General features: G+C 35.3%; 1 protein-coding gene across 5 annotated transcripts in view; it reads left to right on the forward strand.

Moving 5' to 3' along the window:
• Positions 1–22770, forward strand: part of DLG2 (discs large MAGUK scaffold protein 2) — a gene marked incomplete at both ends in the record, with an annotated part of 2048692 nt that overhangs the window by 1735389 nt on the left and 290533 nt on the right. For all 5 annotated transcript variants that reach the window (XM_081281630.1, XM_081281626.1, XM_081281627.1 and 2 more), the window contains one exon: positions 4763–4865. In XM_081281630.1, coding sequence (XP_081137756.1) covers positions 4763–4865 — 103 coding nt within the window. The remainder of the gene's footprint in view (positions 1–4762; positions 4866–22770) is intronic.

Here is a 22770-nt window from a genome sequence, read left to right on the forward strand (position 1 = left end):
ACGCATATTGAAACATATGCACTGCATTAGAAAGAACCCTGAGCTGGGTCAAAAGAGCCCTGTGCTAGTCCTAATTCTAAAAAGATTTGGGTTAGTCCCTTCCTCTATGGGGATTGTCTCTAATCTATAAATGCTGGACAAATAAGTTTCTAAAGGTGAAGTTCTTTGTTCCTTTAAAAAACAGTGAAATTATATTTTGTGTTGATAATTTTCCTTTAGATTTTATTTCATCACTTAAAATTAAAGCTGTTTGGAAAATATGAACAACAATAATAAATACTATTTTTGAATACCTGTTTATAGTTATAACAACTTTTATATGTAAATAAGTATTATACTCATTTTACAGGTAAGGGAGCTAGGATTAAAAAAAAAAAAAAGTGTTTCAGTCAGTCTTTTTGACATTGTGGCCAAATGAACTGAAAAGAACAATTTTGGAGGAGGGAAAGTTTTATTTGGCAATTATGGTTTCAGAGGTCTCAGTCCATAAATGGCCAACTTTGGGCTGGAGGTGAAGCAGAACATCATGTTGGAATGGCATGTAGGAGAAAAGCAACTCAGGACATGGCAACAAGGAAGCAGAGAGAGATCATCAGGGACAAGATATAAACCTCAAAGACATGCTCTTGGGGACTTGCTTCTTCCAGCCACAACCTACCTGCAGATAGTTTACTGTCCAGTTAATCCATATCTGGGAATTAAGGCTCTCATAACCCAAACATTTTCCTCTTAAACTTTCTTGCATCTTCTCACACATGAGTTTTTGGGGGACACGACATATTCAAACCATAACATTAAGTTACTTTCCCAAGTTACCTAGAAATAACTGGTGGACTTGAGATTCAACTCAGTTTTGTCAAACTCCAATTTTTTTGCTCTTTTCCACTTTTTTATGCTGTTTTCGTAGGGTATTGCCTGAGAAAAAATCAGAGAATAACTAGAATGATGAAAGATGTAGACATTTTATTCTATAAAGGAAAATTAAGAAACACTGGCTACTGTCAAACATCAAAATATATTTTAGTAAAGATGAATGGTTAAAATTTAAACTATAGTCATACTTCAGGAAAACATGAAAAATTTGTTAAATATACTGAAGATTGGGGGATATATAATACAAAATTAAAAAACAAAAAGGAAAGAGTAAGTGTGACTATACAACACATTTTAAAATTTTCTATTTCAAGAAATAACATACAAGGGAAAAGTTAAAATCAATAATACAAAAAAGTCCAATAATACAAATAACTGTTGCAAATATTCTTCTTGGTTTGTTATCTAAAAGGGAGTGCTCTTATTGAATGTACACATAAATTTTTAAAAGAACAAGTTAAACAAAAAATAGGCAAAATAAAGGAACATACATTTTATGTAAAAAGAAATTCAAATAACCTATAAACATATAAGATACTTAACTTCAAATAAGAAATGCAAAATACAAAAATTCAATTGTCTCCTTATCCAAATGGAAGACATCAAATGTTTCAGTATGTATAATTATTGTAAGAATATAAGGAAGTTCTTATGGCTTAAATATTTGGTATTCCCCAAAAGCTCATGTATGAGAGAATGCAAGAACATTCAAAGGTGAAATATTGGGTTATGAGAGCCTTAACCCAATCAGTAAATTAATCCCTTTCAGAATAATGGGTGTGGCTAGAAGACATGGTTCATGGGGAGCATGCCTTTGGGGATTATATTTTGTATCTTGTGAGTTGAGTTTCTCTTTCCTTCTTGGTGTGATATCTTAACTGCTCTCCTCTACCACTCTCTTCCACCATGATGTTCTGCCTCACCTTGAGCCCCCAACAAATGGAGTCCACTGTCTATGGTCTGAGACCTCTGAAACATGAGCCCCCAAATCAACTTTTCCTCCTCTCTAATTGTTCTTGTCAGGTCTTTTGGTCACAGCAGTAAAAAGGCTGACTAAAATAGAACACACACACTACATGTGGGAATATAAGTCAGTGCTGTATTTTTGAAGGCAATTTGGCAATATCTACCAAAATTTTATACTCATTCCCTTTGCTCAACAACTTACTGCTCAACATAATCTTATGTTTATTACAGAATTGTTTATAATAGCAAAATACTGAAGAACTGAAGTGTTCATAAACTATGCACTGGACAATTAATTGTTTTTCATTAAATATTAGAATACTCTACAACTATTCAAAAGAATGAAATTAATGTGCAGTAATATGTTAATAATAAAGCTTCCTAAAATATATTAGTAGTTGGGAAAATTAAGATATTAAAAATGTGTAGATTATGGTTTTATATATATGCAATTTTTAAATTGTGTATTTTATAAACCAGCTTCTATTCATAATAAAAATAAAATAAAGAGTAGTATATAATAAGTCACCAACATAGTTACCTTTGGAAACAATAATAGAAGGTAGGAGAACCTTTTATTTTTATGTACATACATTGTGTGCATGTATCTATTTTTTTTAATCAATATGTTCCCTGGGAAACGAGATTTTATCCTATTTTTTGTTTTTTTTTTTATGAATTTCAGTATGTTTAATAAATAACCATTTTTAAATGCATAATAGCAAATTAAAAGAAATACTAGAAACACCATTTGACTTAGGAAGTCCATTTCTAGGGAATTTATCCTTCAAAAATATGTTAATGAGTGTTTGTAGTAGTGAAAAACTGGAAATGATTCTAGCCATATCAATATCATTAGGGATCTTATGGAAAAATGCTGGAACATTTACACCATTGAATACTAGCCTCCACAAAAAGGTAGAATGATATGAGCTTGTATGAAAGATATCTAAGATACATTGTTAATTGACAAGTAAAACAAAACGTTATACATTTTATATGTGATACTCTATATTATTTAATAAAAAGACAATAGTATGTTAAAATATATATATATATATATATATATATGTAGAAAGAGCAGCAGCAGTAGCAATGTGGTTATAGGTGCTTATGGTAAATTTCTAAGGAGTAGACACAAAAGTGGTTACCTCTGGAAGTAGGAATGGTGAGGGGACCTTTACCTACTCTTTTACACCTTTCTGAAACAGACATTACAAAGTAAGATCATATTTTCTAACAAAAAGTTAACCCTTATCATCATTTAACAAGAGAGGAATTATTTTGTACATGTAGTTTGTGTTCTTCAATTTCCTATTACGAAGGCCTGGATAATAATGGCCTTTCTCATCTGACTACCAGAGTTATACTTCTGACTCTTCAACAGCCTGGATGGTCTCCAACATGACTGACATAACTGTCTTCTACCATGGAGTAGATCTGGAATTGTGTAGTTCAAGGAGCTTTTAGACTCAGATAGTCTAACCATCCCTTCCCTCTGAGATGGGAGAAAACTGAGGTTCAGGGAGGTGATGTGATAGTCACTCAGCTAGTGGGAGGCATGGTCAGGTCAGCTAATGTGCTTCCCAGTGTTCCTGTGTAATCCATACTCACAGGAAAGAGTTCACCAGGATAGAAGACACATAAAAGACTAGGAAAAATATAAAGCAAATAAGAAGACTTTAACAAAGTTAGGAAATTGCAGAAATGAAGATTACTGATGCTCCAGGCCTGGAAGTAGTAACCTCCACCCCTGTCTACCACTCGAATATTGAGTGATAGAAAATAAGCTACTGGGGCTGGGGATGTGGCTCAAGCGGTAGCGTGCTCTCGTGGCATGCATGCGGCCCGGGTTCGATCCTCAGCACCACATACAAACAAAGATGTTGTGTCCGCCGAAAACTAAAAAATAAATATTAAGAATTCATCCTCCCTCCCTCCCTCCCCCCCCTCTCTTTAAAAAAAAAAAAAAAGAAGCTACTTATTCTTTCATGGGCTATAACAACTGCCCTAAAAAAAAGAAAGACAGAAAGAGCAGTATGATACCACCTACAAAAATATAGTTTTGTGTAGGTTAGAAAACTGGACTTACTGTTTGTTCACTTCAAGCAAAAGAACTTCTTAGGGTTCTTATTCTCTGTAGACAGAGCATTAATTATATTGTATTGACTTACTCTGAATTGATTCAAGAAAGAATTTAGTTTTGCTTCTCACTAAATTTGACTTATCAGATGATTTTTCACCCTGGTAGAGTTTGGGGCTTGTTTTTTAGGTGTTCTGTTTCTCTTTCTGTATGGGCCCAGAATGGGAGTTAGCAATTGCAAAACCCCAGGCATGCTTTATTTCATTTTGTCAGAATCCATTATGGAATTCTGTATGAGAAATGGGGTGTTCAAGTTTATTTTGGAACAGACCTCATGGCTGTCTCACCAAGCTCAGTATGACAGGACTAGGCAATTGACCAGAGAGGGGTTTGGCTGGCAGCCAGCCTCATTCCACGCAGTCTCCCCAGAACCTCATCTGAACATATTAATCTGTCAGCATGTACTTGTCGATGTGCATTACATGTGTCTCTCTTCATTATCCTGTTTTCCTCTAATTTTGAAGGTTCTTATTTACCCTCAAAATCTAGGAAACTTACAGGGTCATAGTAAATATACCCAGTAAAATCCTCATAGGCATGAATGGATGAAAATGCTTCCATCCCAGTCAGATCATGAAACCAACACAAAATGAATATTTTTATATTGCTGCTGTTTAAAATTATTAAAACTGGAATTCGTAGAAGTAAGAAATACTTGAGTAGAAGATGAGGGGCTTGGAGGCACATGATAGTCTTAAGTAGCTTATTAGTTTTGGGATACTCCTTTCTTCTATCTTAATACAGATTCTATGCTTAAAATTCTCTGATTTCCTCTTTCAGGTGAATGGCATTGACCTCCGTGGAGCATCTCATGAACAGGCAGCTGCTGCATTAAAGGGAGCTGGACAGACGGTGACCATTATAGCACAATATCAACCTGAAGGTCAGTCAGAACCCAAACTTACAATGTTCTGATATGTCTCTGTGTGAAAGTGAATCCACATTACTGATCGCCTGTATTAATCATAGTCACCATCAACAATTTTTAAAGCTAACTAAAGGGAAAACTTCATAATTAATGTCCAAAGAACATGAGACCCTCAATGACAGGATTAGGCAATTGGCCAAAGAAAATATCAGGAAAACATCAGGCAGTTAGGCTCATATAAAAACTTGAATTCAAATAAATATCAACCAACATCAGCTTTATTTCATTTATATTTTTATCTAATATGCATTTTTGGTCACTAATAGATACTATAAAGACAATTTAGATTTATGAAGCACGGGAGATATATTTCATTTATACAAGTAGACCATATTCTCTTCTACCACGGGGCCTGCGCAGTGGTTTCATTAATGAGGTTCTGGCATTAAGTTAGTTAGAAGAGATCAAAATAAAACACACAAACCAGTACCTTATTTTACATTGCTAGGTCCCAGACGGCTCACCTCCCTGGTTCCCGCCTCCAGCCGCCCAGCAGGGCAGCGAGGATTACTCAGGGCTAGCAGGAGAGAGAGAGAGAGCAAACACGCCGGGGAGTAGCCTTTTATTTGGGGGGACAAGAAATTCAGGGGAGAATTCCATCCAATGAAGGTTGAGGGGGGGCTGCACTCCAAGGTCAGGGCCAGTGATTGGGTCCCCGGGGTCAGTGGTTACGCACACCCCCACACGGATGGGCTCTCTCATCAGGAAAGGGTCGGGATAACTCCGACACAGCCAGAGCGCCTCAGGCCCTTAACGGGAGTCACCCAATCACGTGTCAGAATGGCTCCCCACATTCTCTCCTGTGGCATTAATTTAGTTCTCATGAACACTACTTCGGTTTAGATGTCCCCTTCCCCCACTTTTCTGCTATACTGTTCCTTGTTTGGAATAAATCACTGCAAAAACTGAGACTTGGTAAGATGGCATTGTCATCAGTTGGATTAGCCAAATAAAAATTGATAAGATATCTGAAATTGGATTAGCTGTACCCTGCTCTTTCATTTATTTAAACATCTGTTTATGTGTTCAGAATGAGGCTCAACAAGACAACTGGGATATTACCTCTTGTATGATTTATTTCTTAGAAAATTCATTTATAGATTGCTTTCTGGCTAGTAAAACATACTAAGCACATTCTGTACTACTGTGGACTAGACCTTGTACCAAAAAAAAAAAAAAAAAAAAAAAAAAAAAAGAAAAAGAACATGGCTTCTGTCTTCAAGAAATGGAGTTGATTGCTTTTGTTTTGTGGTTAGCAGAGAGAGTTTTAAACACCTGAAAATGAGAGTTGAAAATGTCATTAAGGAGGAGCCTCTGTGCCTGTGGATGTCAGGAGCTCCTTTGATCTTTTCAAATGATTATTAAATTCATCGCCTCTTTGGAAGACAGGCCTGTGTCTTGCCTGTAGCAATTTAGGTGTTATTATCTATTATGGTGGCCAATTTGCATATGCAGAACAGGATAAAGAAAACATTTTCTTCAATGTGTACGTTAGTATGTTACCTTTATTTCTTCATTTATAACTGACTTTAGAATTAGAATTTGCAAGTAAGTTCTACAAAATTTTTTATAAATATTTTGTCCTATTGGCCTATGACACATATGGCTAGTCCACTGGTGGAAAGATTTGTGATGGTCAGAGATGGATGATGCCAGCAACCATGGAATGTGCTCTTCCCGGACAGATTTGGGAAGTCATTTTACTTCAAATAAAAGTAAAGCAAATATTATAAAACAGAAAATGAAAATAACTGACTTAACACTATTTGATTAACAGATTCTACATCATATAGAATAAGAACTTTTTCATTGGAATCCTCCATTTCCTTCATTGCTGTTTTCTGTCAGTCTCTAACACTATGCCTTTTCCTATACCCTGAGACATGGCATAAATGTTTTGTCCTTGACTGCTTTCCTATTCTGAATATTTTATCTTAAATAAGTCTGCAGATTGATAAAGTGATTAGAACTATAGAAGGTCTTAAGAGTGGTCAAATAACCATGAACACAATGATTCCAGGTTTTGAAGTTTACAATAGAAGACAAACATGTTCTCATTCTATCAGTATAAATCCTCAACTTTTTACAGAAACTTTCTGTAGCTTGGTTTCCTTAAGCAATATACTTAATTTGGATAATGTGCTGTACTTTATCAAGATGCCTATTCTAAGCATGTTTTATAAATCACATAATTGCCTTTAAAATGCTCTAAAGAAACCTGCAAATAATAACAGCAAACTTCTTTCAGAATGCCAAAATACAGATTGAATTTACAAAATGACTTCCCTATTGTAATAGTCTGTAGTCTAATTTGTCACAACTTTAAATCAGTTGAAAATGTAGTAACAGAAAAATGAAGCAATCAGTTTTATTCTCCCCTTTGCAAATTTTATGTGTAACCAAGCCTTAATTGAAGTATTGTTCAGACTGGAAAATTGATTGTTTTGGTCATGTAGGACCATTTAAATTATATAACATCTCTTGGAAATAATGAATAATTTACATTTAAAATAACAAGTGAATTGAAAACTGTTTTGTGAGATTTCATCAGAAAATTCTCATCAGAAGCCAGGCATGGTAACTGGGCGCACACCTATAATCCCATTATACATTATTGTCCCCTGTACTAGGGAGACTGAAGGAGGAGGATCACAAGTTCAAGGTCAGTCTCAAAATATCTTAGCAAGAGTCTGTCTCAAAATCAAACAATGAAAGGGCTGGGAATGTAGCTCAGTGGTAAAGCACCCCTGGGTTCAATCCCTAGTATGAAAAGAAAAAAATCTCACTAGCTTTCTTTAATTTGCACCAGTGTCGTTACTCTTATGGTAATGCTGAAAGAAGATTTTGATGACATCTCTTTCCATATGGTCATTGGCAAAGCTTCCAGAAAATATGTTTTTCCGCCAGCTTCAAATGCTTTATCAGGAATTCTGGAAATGCTTTCCCTGATATTACCAATTATTTAGAAAAATTTACCCTCTACCCCAAATAATGTAGCATTTGTATTCATCTTCAAGGAATTTTTAAAAAGTTTTTTGAGGAGAAAGAACCTTTATACATTTACTAGAGATCAGAGAAGGGATAAACTTGCAGGGGTCAGAACAGTGCAATAGTACTTTGTGGAAATATGGGAATGAGGGCTGACTTGAAAACAGATGAGATTTCTGTTTAAGATAGTAGAAAGAATATCTTGTTTAAGATTATAAGCTCCATGTATGCAGACACCATACCTGGATTTTGTTCACTGACAGAACTGTAACTAGCCTTATTATTGGTATTTCTTAAAGAGCTGCTGAACTAATGGATAAAAGTTTAGCATACCTCAGTACTTAAGTTTCCACTTGATGGGAATTAAAGATTAAAGAGATTCTTCATTTTTACTTACTTGCTCTTTTCATTTTTGTTTGAAAGACAGAAATTAATTGCTAAATAAATGTATATTACAAAATACGAAACTATTTTCAACTGTTATGTTTTCACAGTGTTTAGCACATTTTAAAAAATAAGTAATATTTTAATATATGTTTATATATTACATTTATGTACATTATTATACTAGAGCAATAAATGACTTCTTTGTCAAGTTTCTCTCTGCCAAGTGAGGCAGAAATTATGCACGCGTTTGCTTAAAATAAGCTTGGTCCTGGTTGTCTGCATTACTCTATCCATCATCAATCTTATTTAATGTGTAGTTCAATGTAGTAGAATTAAATCCAATTTGAAAAATATCATACAATTGGTGTTTCCCTCTGGTGGTAGGACTGAAATTCATTTTGCCACCTTTTGAAATTCAGTTGTGTAGTGTGCTTACTTTGAAATTAACATGTGTTAGGTTAAAAATAAGAAAACACTGAAGTGTTTTTTTTCCTTTTTTGAGACCCTGTATCTGATATGTCAGGAATGATTTTATTAAGCATTACAGGGAACCAGTATCTGTAAAAACTTGAACTTTCCACGTTCAGTTAGTGAAGTTACTCAGTATCACTTCACACTAGGAAACACAATACCCTATATACTCACACGCACACACACTTATGAACACACTTGCCGGTACACACACACACAGCCTTCCAGTCACCTTCTCCCACTATTTTCAGAATTATCTTTCTAAAAGACATGACGCCACGGTGTCTCTGTGCACAACCCCCTGCCCTTCCCACACCCTTCCCTGTAAATCTCACTAGCACCCAGAGCTTTGTCCTTTTTCACCTTTCCCTAATTGCAGGGGTCTACTACCTGCTCCCACACTTAATTCTGAACTGCCACATATCTGTGCCTTTTCTTCATGGGTTCCTCTACCTGGAATGTTTCTGTTCTCCCTTTTCACCTGCATGGTTCCTAGTCATCTTGAGGACCCTCAGATTTCAATTCTCTATGAAGCCAACTTTAATCTTCTCAGTCATGTTGATTGATTCTTTCTCTGAGTTACTCAGAGATTGTTTTCAGACACCTGGTACATTCTCTTAACAAGGTCTGCACATTTCTTTATTCAAGTAAACTCCTACAGAGCAAGGAGCCTTCTATCACTCATTTTATCTCTTCTGTTAATTTGCTCAATACAAATTTGACTACACTTTATTAATGTATTATTAAGTTAGTCTCCTCTTGTTTTAGAATATTGCAGTATAAAAGCAATATAATAGTTTCAGTGTTTTAACAAGCAAATATTAATATTAAGTGCTTAAGAAATATTTGTTGCATAAATAGTGAATGAAGACCTGGAGTTTTTATATTTGATGCAGAAATAGTAAATCAATCTCTGGGTTGGACATTTGGTGTTGGTGTTGATAGAGTTTTTAGATGGTGCCTTTTTGCTTTTCAAAACCTTTAGTGACCCTGATAGATGAACTCCCTTTCTACTACACTGCAGAAAATCTATAGGTTTTTGCTTTGTAATATTTTGTAATATTGTAATATTTTGTAATATTGTAATATTTTGTAATATTGTAATATTTCTTGCCTTCTAACTTATATAATAACTACTATATTTAACATGAATTAACTGACTAGTGTTGAAATTATAAAGCACCAGAAGTTCACTTGAAATATCATGTGGACAATAAAAATTACTGAATAAAGTGCAAAATAGAAACAATTAATTGCTAAGCTGTCCCTATGAAGATAACTAATATCTTTTTGCCTCTAATCTGACTACTCATAGTAGTCAGATGGACTGCAGGTGAGCAAAAGGGTAAGGTCACCGCAGCCAGCAATATCTACATCAGCAGACAGCAGAGGGGCCTGATTTTCTTTGCTTTTTATTCTTTTTTGTTTATTTGCTCTTTTTAGTTATACATGGCAGTAGAGTATATCTTGACGTATGTATACAGACATGGAGTTTATCGTTTTCTAATTAGGATCCCAGTCTTGTGGTTGTACATGATGTGGAGTTTCACTGTGGTGTGTTCACATATGTACATAGGAATGTTATGTCAGATTCACTCTACTGTCTTTTCTATCCATATTCCTCCGCCTTCCCTTCATTCCCCTTTGTCTACATTGAACTTCTATTCTTCCTCTCACTCCCCCTTGTTCTGTGTTAGCATTTGCATATCAGAGAGAACATTCAACCTTTGTTTTGGGGGATTGGCTTATTTCACTTAGCATGATGGTCTCCAGATTCATTGTTTACCAGCAAATGTTCTTGCCTTTTATTCTTTAATTTGGGTATTTGAGATTCTTTTAAAAGAAAAACACAAAGGACAGTATTGATTATTGCCTGGAGACTTATAAGTACAGTCTGTTTTATGGAATTATGGCAGAAGGATGATGTGGTTTTGCATTTATACATTCATTCAATCAATAGGTATTATTTTCTGAACACACACTATGCTTCAGTCAGTGATTAGGGAAATAATAAGCAGTGAACCAAAGCAGGTCCTCTCAAATATCAAATGTGTCATGTGAGTGTTAAGCAGTACAAAGAAATATGAAGCAGAGTAAAGATGATAGTGACAGAGGAAATATATAGTGGCCAGAGAAAGGTATGCTAATTAGAGGAATTTTGAGAGAATATCTGAAAGAAATAAGGGAGTAAGCCACACAGGCAGCTGGGAGAAGAAATGAATCATTCTAGTCTTGCTCTACCAAGTGTGGTCCATGGGACAGCAGCAGAGACAGATATTAATAAAAACTTTTATAAATGCAAAATTTGGAGTCCTAATCCAGGCCAATAAGCCATAATCTTTATCTCATCAAGATGTCCAGGTGATTTGTATGCCCATTAAAGTTTGAGAAGTAAGAGCTGCGGTTGTGGCTCAACAGTAGAGTGCTTACCTAGCACATGCAAGGCGCTGGGTTCCATCCTAGGCACCACATAAATATAATTAAATAAAACAAAAGAATAAAAAAAATGTTTGAGAAGTACTCTAGTATGCTTCAGAACTATGTAAAACTTGTCATTGTCACTATTGGGTTTGACTCCCTCTAACTAGAGCACTGGCACATGAGACTGTGTCACTAGAGTTGATTTATGGCATGTGGCAGCTAATTATTGGTCATGGCTCATTTGTTTCACTAGGGATGCATAGGTTGTTCTTGAGGTAATTTAGGAAGCTGTGTGTCATTGAGTTCTACTTTGCCTTGTCCTCCTCTTTAAATACAGACTAACAAACAAATTCATATCTTTCTATAAGACCTCTGAGATTCTGAACGTGTTCAGGCTTCATTCATAGCCTCTCTCATAGCTAAGTAAAGAAGTAGTAAGTGAGATAAGGTAAGAATGAATCCCATCACATTAGATACTTCTGTGAACCAAGAGAAAGTCCTTTGGGCATCACTCTAAAATATCTTTGAGTAACTTATTATTTTTAAAAACAAATTCATATAAATAATCTTTTTTAGCTTCTTGTAAGTTGTAAGGCTAATTCCAAATTTTTTTTAAAGAACATGTTCCTTTCAACAATAAATGAAACTTTGATCTGATTTGGGGTAACCACTGACTTAGAGCTTAAACCACAGTTAGATGCAATGGCATATTTCTCTGTGGGGTTGAAGTTATAATGAACACTTAAAATAAATATGTAACTTAGGCCTGAAGAACAAGACACCTGTACCTGAAGGTTCTCAGAAATGTGAGTACATACACCACCCAAGAAGCTTATTACAATGCAAAACATAGTGCTTTATTTAAATCAACATCTATGTAGGTTTATGCATATGAATGAGCAGCTGTGGCATGTTGAAATATTTTTTCAAGGCAAATAACTGCATCTTAAATGCCCAGGAAAGATTTGCTAAGTCCAGTTGTGAATCTTGGTCAAAAATTGCACCAGCACCATCAGGGAACATTTAAAATGAGATTTTTGAATGGAAAGTCCTGTGTCAGACTCTGAACTGGGAGAGAATTCCAGTTTTCTAGAGCAAACTCTTACTATGTGACCTTGTGCTATTTCATCTTTAAGAATTTGTTTTCTCACCTATTTTTTTTAAATGGTTAGGGTAGGAAAAGTATTTTCATAAGAATTCATACACTTATTAAACTTTAAACTTAAGTTTAAAAAATCTGGTGGTATAGAAGCATAAGTTTCATTACTTTTTAATGCATGAGAAGAAATGGATACACAATTTAATTAACTTGATGGCTTCTGTGTGGTTTAACTAGAATTACTGAGAAATAAAAACTAAAAGTTGTAAGAATCCTTAAAGATCATCTTGTCTAGTGGGGGAAAAAAGTTCATCAGCATCCAAATAGGAAAGCAATTCAGTATCTTACCATTGTCATATTTAGTGAAGTTAAGGGTAGCTGAACCTTAATTATTTTAATTCACTATAGCCATTGATGAAGGGGTAAGACTTAAACATAGTTATAATCTAGTAAATATAAAGGGGTCAAAAATTCTCTAGGGATCTGGGCTCCGTGGTGCACGCCTGTAATCCCAGAAGCTTGGGAGGCTGAGGCAGGAGGATCTCCAGTTCAATGCCAGTCTCAGCAAAAGCAAGGCTCTAGGCAACTCAGTGAGACCCTGTTTCTAAATAAAATACAAAATAGGGCTGGGGATGTGGCTTAGTGGCTGAGTGTTCCTGAGTTCAATCCCCAGTATACCCCCCACACCAAAAAAAAAAAAAAATTCTCTAGGAGCCTTAAGGCTTTCTAATTTACACAACTTGACTCTTTCTATCTTGTTACTGTTGTTAAATGTCATTGTTCATGTATCATAGTTGAATTATGTATTCATGAAAGTATTAAATATGTAAGGAATTATTTTTAATTAGAAAAATAGTCACAAACCTAGAAATACTAATACTTAAATAAATAGTTGAATTTAGTATAATTTTATTTTTCCCCATCCTAACCTTTTCCTGTAACACCCTTTAATCATCCATCCATCTGTTCACTCATCTATCATCAATCAGTTCATCCTTAGTGATACTTTGCAATGCCAAATTCCAGATTTCTTTGAAGTTTCATCAATTCTGGTTTAATTAATCTGAATGGCATAATGTAATTTTTACTGAATTAGTAAAGAAACTTAAAGAAAATTACATATGAAACTGGGGTTTTTTGCTTAGCCATGTCTTTCTTCAAGATCCTCTAACAGATAATGCCTCTACCAGCAGCCAGAAATCTTTTCCCAGCCACCTTCTAATTGCTTTTGTGTTATTCCCAACCTCCATCTAACATGTAACTCTAAAGAATATAACCAAAAAAAAGATGATTTCTGCTTGTGGAGTCTGCAGATTCATGGAAGGTTCTTTCCAGATACCTTAATGATGATGCTGCATTCCTTCTCCTATGCCCAAACCCCAGTTTGAAACTTGGACAATGTAATGAGAATAAAAAGCAGGGTATTACTTCATGACTCTTAGAAAACTTTATTGACCTCATTGTCTATCTTTAGAATGTTATATGTCAAACTCATATCAATGGGGTTAAAATTTTGTGGGATTTTTAATTATTTGGGGGCTCTTTTGGCGCTTAGTGGCATAAGTCTCTTAATACTGGAAGCAACCTGTGCTTTCCTGTGCTAGAGACATGACAACCATCCATACCTACCATTAGCAATACCCAAATCAAATTCATGGAAGTAAAGGTTCCTTATCTTATTTTCAACTGTACCAGTTTTGCAAAATGAACAGGCCTCACTAGCTAACCCCTTCATTTTATACAGAATTTCAGGATGTTAGAAAACTGTAAAAGAATGTTCCCGTACACAAGCAGAAGGGTAATATAAACCAAGGGCGATTAAAAATACCTATGAATTTCATTCCATTTTCTGGGTGTCCATTCTGCATCTTTTTGAATATTCCCCTACTTAAGCCAGTCTTCAGATTTAATAGAGAGTAATGAGGCATTTTTCTTCTCCTGTTCCTGACTCTGCAGCCAATGCTTTATTGACCAAGTCACATTTCTTTTCTGAACATTGATTCCCTTGGTTGTTGGTTAAGGTGTTTGAGAGATAATTCTCAGGGCTGTTTTCTGCTGACATTCTGTAAAATTAAACTTACCATGTCTTCTAAATAAAACGTGTCATCAAAGAACAATTATTCCAAGCAGGTAATTTCTAAATATCCTCCTTTCATTTCATACATATTAAACACATAAAAATCCTGCTTTCACCCACTTAGAGGGAGGAAAAGATTTGCATTTGTGTAAATAGGATTTAAATCCTTCAATAATGGTTTTAAGTTCAATTCAGGTAGAAGCACTTATTGCTTGTTGGGGGTTTTAAGATTAACAACTTACTGTGCATATTCTTTTTGTTTATAGATCCATTGTTGCCTATATCTTATCAGAGTAACAAAATAAAGTGTAATTGCTAGGCTTGGAAATACATTTATTGAGGCTAAAATGAAGTAATATGAAAAAATCAATTTCAGAAAATCAAGGATGCAGAAAGCTGAAATAGTGGAAATACCGTGAATTCTGAAAATCACAAATAGTAGCAGCTTTAGTATAGAAAATCCAAGCCCAGGAAATGTAAAATATTCATTGTTAATGTACTTTATAGATTCCTAATTCAAATAGGATTTCTAATAGACTCATTGGCTGAGTCTATATAATACAAAAGTATCTAAATTGTACTTTGGTTTAAAACAATCTTCTTGAATCCCTCTCAGTTTCATTAAACTCATCGTATATCCCCACTGCTAAGGATAATTTGCTTCATTAATAAAAAGTTGCTGACACATAGGGAAAATTAAGTAATAGCAGGACAAAATGCATTCAGTCTTCATTCAGCTAATAATTATTAAATGTTTCCAATGAGTGACATGATGCTTTGGATATTGGAGCTAGAAGGATAAGCAAAATAGATGTGGTTCCTGTCTGAATGGATCTGCAGTCAGCCAAGCAAAACCACACCAGTGAATTACTTTCACAAGCCGAGCTGAGCTCTCTAGAAAAAAAAAAAAAAATAGATCTTGGAATTAGACTCAGAACACACAAAACCAGACCAAACAAAATACCCTGACCTACCTAGATTAGAGGTTTGAGAAGGTATAATACTTTGTTTCATCTGAAGGGTGAGCAGGCATCGATTTGTCAAAGCACAGCAGAAGTTGTAAGGAAGATTATTTCAGAAGGGAAAGGTGTATGAAATCATCCTAGAAAGAGAGAATGGTGCAATGGAGGAACTGGCAGCAAACCACAGAAAGTGGGAGAAACACTGTAAGGAAGCAGAAGAGAGAGACCAGGTCAGTCCCTCCAGACTGTACAGACATTTGGCCCATTCTCCTGGAACCAATGAGAGGTCTTTGAAAGGTTTTTAAGCCCAGGAATGGCAGGATCAGACTTACTCTTTAAGACAATGTCTCCAGCTACTGACCAGAGGGCACTGAAGGGTCTGGAGAAGGACCACAGGAGCCCCCTTATCTGTCGTGAATATATTCTAAGGTCCCTGGTGGATGCCTGAAACTATGGATAACTTTGAACCATACCCACAGTGTTTTCTGCACATACCTAACTATTACAAGAAAAGTAAAAGATCCACAACAAATAATAAAATAAAACAAGTATAACTATTACAATATAAAAATAGGAGAAGCATAACAAAAGTCATGGGATTATCTCTCTCTCAAAATGTCTTAATTCTTCATTGTACGAAAGCAATATTTTTGGACTATGGTTGAGCATGGGTGATTAAAACTGAAGAAAGAAACCTTGAATAAGGGACATTATGGCAGTTGATGGTCTTGGTGAGAAATAGTGGTGGTTAGACCAAAGTGGTGGCAGAATAGGGAGAAAGAAGTAGACTCAGGGAGAAAGTGGTTTATACATAAATAGACACAAAAATTGGCTTGTTAGAATACATAAATTCATCCAAACCATTAAATCATAGCAAGACATTATTGACTAGTTTCTCCTTTATTAATCTCTGTAGCCTTATTCCCTTGAACAGTGCCTGGCTCTTAACAGACATTTAATAAATGTGGAACAAATGAAAATAAAATGAATGATGCCAATGGATAACTATCATTTTATGGGAACTCTCCTCAATATTTTTATTTTAGCAAAAGCAGAGTAAATAACAGAGAAAAAGAAAAGCAAAGAAAGGAAGATGGTTGGAATAAATAAAATAATTAAAACTAGCAGGTATGTATGCCTGATGATATTCTAAAATTTCCACACATGGGAACTCAAACTTCACAAATACTTATAGGTTCTATTGTTTTTCCTATTTTATAGATGGGGAAACTGAGACCCAGAAAGCATCAGTGGTTTTCCCAAGGTCATACAACTGACTAGCAGAGGCAGAAAAACTCCAGAGCAACCAGCACACTTAACTGATACTCATAGAAGAAGGAAAAAGAAAACAGATCAAACAATGATAAATGGGTTGGACAGAGAGAAATGGAAAGGGCTAGAATGGATGTTGGATGTGGAGAAAACAACAAAGGACAGAAATGACAATAGAGGGGTCAGAGGGGACAAATGGGTAGGGAAATAGGAGGATTTGGGTAGGCAGGGTTGCAAGCTTAGTGCTCAGTTGTGATTGAGAATGGAGACAGGCAGTACAGACTTGGAGTAGGCCCTGGACAGAGGAACACATACGGACTTTGGAGGCAAGTTTGCTCTTTTTTAAAAAATTGTTGTTGTGGCTTTTTGGAACATGGGCATCTTCGGCCTGCAGAATGGATCTGAGAATAGTTATGGTTTCAAACTGGCATCAAGGCAGGCAGAGGACTCAGCACTGACCAACCATGAGGCCTTAAGTGAATCACGACCTCTCAGTGCCCACGTGTGTTCACCTATAGCATAGGGGCAATCATAGGTACCTTCCAAAGTTGTAGAATATTGGAAAAAAATGGGTGTAGAATGTTTGGAAGGTAATAGGCCATCCATAAATGACAGCTAGTTTATAGTAGTTGATAATAAGCATATTGGAGTAAACGCCGTGCTTCCCTCTGCTCTGTCAGACCTTTGCAAGGCACTTCGAACCATCCCTGAGAGGGTCAGAGAACTTCACAGAGTTTACGAAGCAGCCATGAAATCAGATAGCTATGGTTCAAATCCCAGATCCATCACTAATAGCTGTATAGCCTCCTACACATTACTTTACCTCTTAGACTCTTGTTTTTTTTCCTGTAAAATGAAGATTCACACCTACCTCTCAGAATGTCTCCTGAGGATTAAATGGAGTGCATGTATAATGCCACATATAGCTCCTGACAGATAGATCTCAGTAAGTGGCAACTAGCATTATTATAATAATTATCTGATACCCTGTTGTGCAGTTATTATATGGAGAGAGAACAAAATAAACCCAGAGGGAAAAAGAAAATTGAGACGACCCTGAGAGGCTATTACAGGCATTTAGGAGATTCTTCCAGTAACAAACTGATGTGGAGGTAGCAACTTGTGTGGAAGAGTTTTGGGTTCCAGCAGAGGAATGACAAGAGCAAGGGAGAAGAGAACAGAAGAGTCAACCTGGGCCCTGGCCACCACTCCTGCCAGGCTTTGGTTTTCATGCTTTGCCCTGGACCAGCAACAAAACATAGTTTGGGAGCTATTGAACAGAAAGCAAGAAAATCTTTTCAAATTAAGATGTTTATGTAGTTAGGGCCTAAAAAAGTCACAAGCTCAGATACTTTTCTACTAGAAGGTGACTCCATGAGCTCATCATCAGATTTTCTATCTTGACTGCTATGTCTTCACATGCCTAGAACAGGAGCTGACACATTGTGAGCCTCAATAAGTATGTGTAGAATAAATAAATGAGTTAAACAAATGTCCTTGCTTTGCAGTTTTTCTTGGAACTGCAGGTGGCAAAATAAATTCATCCTCACTGAAATGCCTGTTGAGTAAGCTTAGGAAACTAGAATTCCCAAACATTGGTCTCTGGGTTAGGCGGGTAGCTCAATGAGAGAGCACTTGCCCAGCATGGCTAAGCCCCCCCCCCCCCCACACACACACAAAAGAATCTGATATTAATGCCGAAAAAACCTAATTGTTCCATGAGAGTAGATCCTGGGTTTCCATGAATAATTCTGATATTGATGTCAACCAGACTGACTAAACACAAAGACACTCTTTGTTTTACTTTGATGGGAAAAACAGAAAATTAAGCAAATGAACCTACAAGTGGCATTGAGAAATTTTTAGTCTGGGAGACATTAAATTAAATATCAGCTATCACATGTATAAGACTGTAGTTTTCGAAGAGCTTTCATATGCTTCTCAATGTATCCACAGAATAGTTGTTCTTCCCCAAGAGGTGAAGAGACTGGTGAAGCCCAGTGAAGTTAAGAGATTTTCCCAAAGTCATGCAACCAGACATTGCTATAAGCTGAACCTGCACCCAGATGCTCTGACTACATTCTTTGTGCATCATACTCTTATATAATTCTTCTATCCAAGTAAGAATAATTGAACCAATGTAGACTTCTCAGGCTTTCCATAAGTTTACTAAACAAACATATTTAGAGAAAATAGTTGCTTGTTAGTATTAATATTAGTATATTGAGTAAATGTTTGGTCATACATAATTTTAAACTTTTAAAAAATGATAATATAATCATGAGTTCAAAAAATCAAAATAATATTAAAAGGAAGTGAGAAGTCATACTTAAACTTTATCTCCATTGACTCTGTTTCTTCTTGCCACTGTAAATACTCATTTAATTAGTGAGAAATTTTATTTAAATAAAATCTGGAACTGAGACATAAAGGAATATAGATAAACCTTATTGACAATGTTTTAATGATGAGAAAATATAGTCAATAGGAGAATGCATAAGACCCTGAAGAGCTAAGGAGGAAAATTTATTTCTTAGTTTACTTATCACGGACACCTCTTCTTCATGCTTTTTGATATTTCCCCAAATCAGAAATTATTTATAAATGTTAGATTTTCTTTCAATGTGACTATTATAATACCTAAAGTACTGAAAATTGCCAAGGGATTGCAGGTTCCAAAAGAAAAGTTTATTTACTTTTTCTTCATTAACTGGAATGTTTTTTTAGAAAAAAAATGGAACATTTAGTATCCTTTAAAGAGGTCTCAGGAGTCTAAAGAGATGTGAAATCAAGGTTAAAGCCACCCCATTCCCTTAGAAATATGGGCAAGACTTAACTAGTTTTGCGTAGTAGATATCTTCATATAAGGATTTTCAAAATTCTTTATTATTTAGTAGTATATAAGTCTTTCTTTCTTTGTGGTTACTCAGCCATGGCCTCATAGAAGTTCATGGGCCTTGATTCTGATTTCAGGTTGGCTATTGGCTCTGTGAACTTGAGCAAGTCATTTCACCTTTCAGAGTTTATGTGATGACTCTGAAGGGCTTAGTGCTGATTTGACTATTGACTACTACATAACACACATTCCTCCAGAGCACTTTTCCAATAAACAGATATAACATAATAAAAAAATGACCTTATAAATTATTGATTTGATTTTTTTCATAATATAATTATCACATCCCATTTTAGCCAAATTTTAACATTGTTATTTTAAGTATTTCTTAAAAAATCTACACTCATTGTGGGAGGTTTTTTTCAGTATGCAAAAGGAGGAATGATAGAGGTTTAGTGACAGTTTCCCACTGTTACATCCTTAGTAATGAACAACAAAAACACAGAGGACGTTCCAAAAGAAACCCAATTACTTATGAAATTTCAGACAAATTGCTGTTTTGAGGTAACTATCAGTGAAAAATAATCAAAGTAATGTGTCTACACAATCATCATCAAAGCAAAACTGATACAAAATCCAAAGAAATGAAAATGTGAAGATTTTAGAGTGGAGGTGGATGGCAGGAGTACATGCAGAGAAAATTGCTGAGGAAAATCAAATGTTTTCAACTTGGCTAGTTCCATTTACCGTTAAGAACACATTTTTCCCTCCTTGTAATAGATTCAAGAGAAACTATTTTCAGTAGCCTGTTGATATGTGAATATTCAATCTTATTGGAAGCAAAGAAAGTTAATTTTCTTCTTTACCTTTTATTTGTTCCTTTTGTGGTTATTGATATTGAAATGTTAAATATACATTATTATAGATTTTTCTGAGCTGTTCAATTTCTCTTACAATCTGTGTTTCCTTGTTATGATTCTATATCTTTGTCTTTTCTAATTATGAACCAAACATAAAAAGTTTAAATTTTACTTAGATATAACCTGAGATAACAGAGCAAGCTATAAAGAAAATGCAAATATATCTGAACATAAACTGTAAAATGCCTTATTTTATAAAATAAGACTTGAACTTTAGAAAAAAATAAATTCATGTATCAAGTAGTTGCTATAGGTTAGGAACAGTCTTAGATACTTTTTAACTAAGTCAATATAGCTGAATGCCTGTCTCCTCTTACCCCTTCTCCCTGGCTATATCCTCTCCTTGCACATTACACTAAAATGATAACAAATTACTTATCGTGCACCTGATCATCCTGATGTTTCGTCTTCTGCCACTTAACATTTATTTACTCCAACTTCTCCAAACTTCCTTCTTCCCTTGCCCACCGAACAAACTCTTTTTGCTTCAAAGAACAAGTGAGGGAGAGCATGTCATCCAGAAGCCTTCCCTGGCTGTACTGCTCTGTCCTCAACAGGGCAGTTTGATTTTCTTGTATTTCGTTTGATTTTCTTGTATTTCTCCCACAGTCTTAAACTTAATGTAAACAAACATCAACCTCTCCACAAATCTTAAGGTTCGTGGAGGAAGGTAGTGTCTCTAGTAGGCAGTCAATAAGTTTGACAAATAAATCAATTGATCAATGAAGATTTGGTTTTTAAGTTTTTAAGCCTGAACATTATGAAAAATGGGATGAACCATATGGAAAAGCGGAAGCTCTTCCTTAAAATATATTATAAAGATAAATGGTAAACAATTGGGCAGAAGCACCAGAGATTTTCTACTGTATACTACCACGAATGGCCCACATATTAAGAAGTTAACTAGATTAAAAATTTTTAAAAATCACAAATGAATATAGAGAGAGCAAGTAGCAACTAATAATAATAATCATTACTAATGCCATTATGTCTAAATATTTGTGTATGTTATGCTGTTTAATCCCCACAAAGCACTGTAAACATTGTTATCCCTCTTCTGCAAATGGGAGAATACAATCTCAAAGAAGTTACATGATGATGAAGTAGCAGAGGCAAGGTTTCAACAGTGGCCCACCTAACACTGGTGCCCATTTGCAATACTGAATCTCTAAGAGGGGCCAATAGCCAGAACTTAGATGCCACCCTCTGGGTCTTCACCTATTCCTCTCTTCTTTACAAAAAATAAATAGGCCATAGTCATACAACTAATATAGAGTAAGTTTGTGGATTTTATAGCACTTTCCCTTGAAAGCCTCATTAAACTTATATATTCATGGTCTCAAGATCTGCTGAGCCACATTGTACTGCTAAGCCTGGGAGTTTTAGAACTCCCCTTTGCTCTCAAAAAGCACTTTTAAATCTGGCAAGATGTTGCTTAATAAAATATACACCAAGTGTCTGGAGCAAATGAAGGAAGAGGGTAGTGATTATGGTTTAAAACAGGATATAAAAAGAAAGCAGATTACCACTGAAGTGAGGATTTCTGAATGTCATTTTGTCTAAATGGAACTGTGATTAGGAAGAGAAAAAAAAGATGTCTGGAAAGGTCATGAAAAGAAAAATAGTAGCAATTTTGTATTTCAACTAAATGGGTGAAATCTGTAGCATCACAAATGGAAATACTTTATAAAGCTCTCTGCTCTGAAGCCTGTGATGGGGAAGGTAGAGATGTGATAAGAAGCTGCAGGTGATTCCTAAGAGGCAACATATTTGGTTGATAATCAGTGGATTCTATTTGCATAAAATAACATCAAATGCTTATAAAATATGTTGCTGAGGGAATTAGCAGACTAACTTGAGGCAGTAGCAAAACAAAGACTTGTATCACAGGAATGAATATATATATATATACATTATAATATATAAGATATTATATAATATTTTTAAAGACCTAAGAAGGGTGAGTTTTATTGTCAATAGACACATGTTAACTCTCTAGTTACCAATGTGAGATCATGGAAATAATAGGCTTAATTAATGAGCCCCTGGAAAGTAAGTGTGTGGAAAAAACAAAATGTATTTCTTTTGATAAGAAACAGAACCATATTTGAGAACAGAACAGAATTCAAAGACAGTGTTCCTGTTCCCTTCCAGCTGCATGAGCTTGTGGAAATTAGTTGGCCTCCCTAACCTTTGGAATTCTCATTTGTGAGAAGGGGTTAATAATATCTACTTCATAGGGTAATTTTGATGAATAAGTCATAATCATAATTCCTGACTTTAGAAAATGCTCACAAGTGTTAACTGCTAAAATAATGAAAGCTTAATGCTGCCAACTTCCTAATCTATGCCAGACCTTATTCTATAGATGCAAGTATTCATTCATGTGAGCCCTAAAATAAGCCTGTGAGATAGAAGCTATAATGT

Source organism: Spermophilus citellus (genome assembly GCF_964194105.1).
Source record: "Spermophilus citellus genome assembly, chromosome: 2".
Taxonomy (NCBI): domain Eukaryota; kingdom Metazoa; phylum Chordata; class Mammalia; order Rodentia; family Sciuridae; genus Spermophilus; species Spermophilus citellus.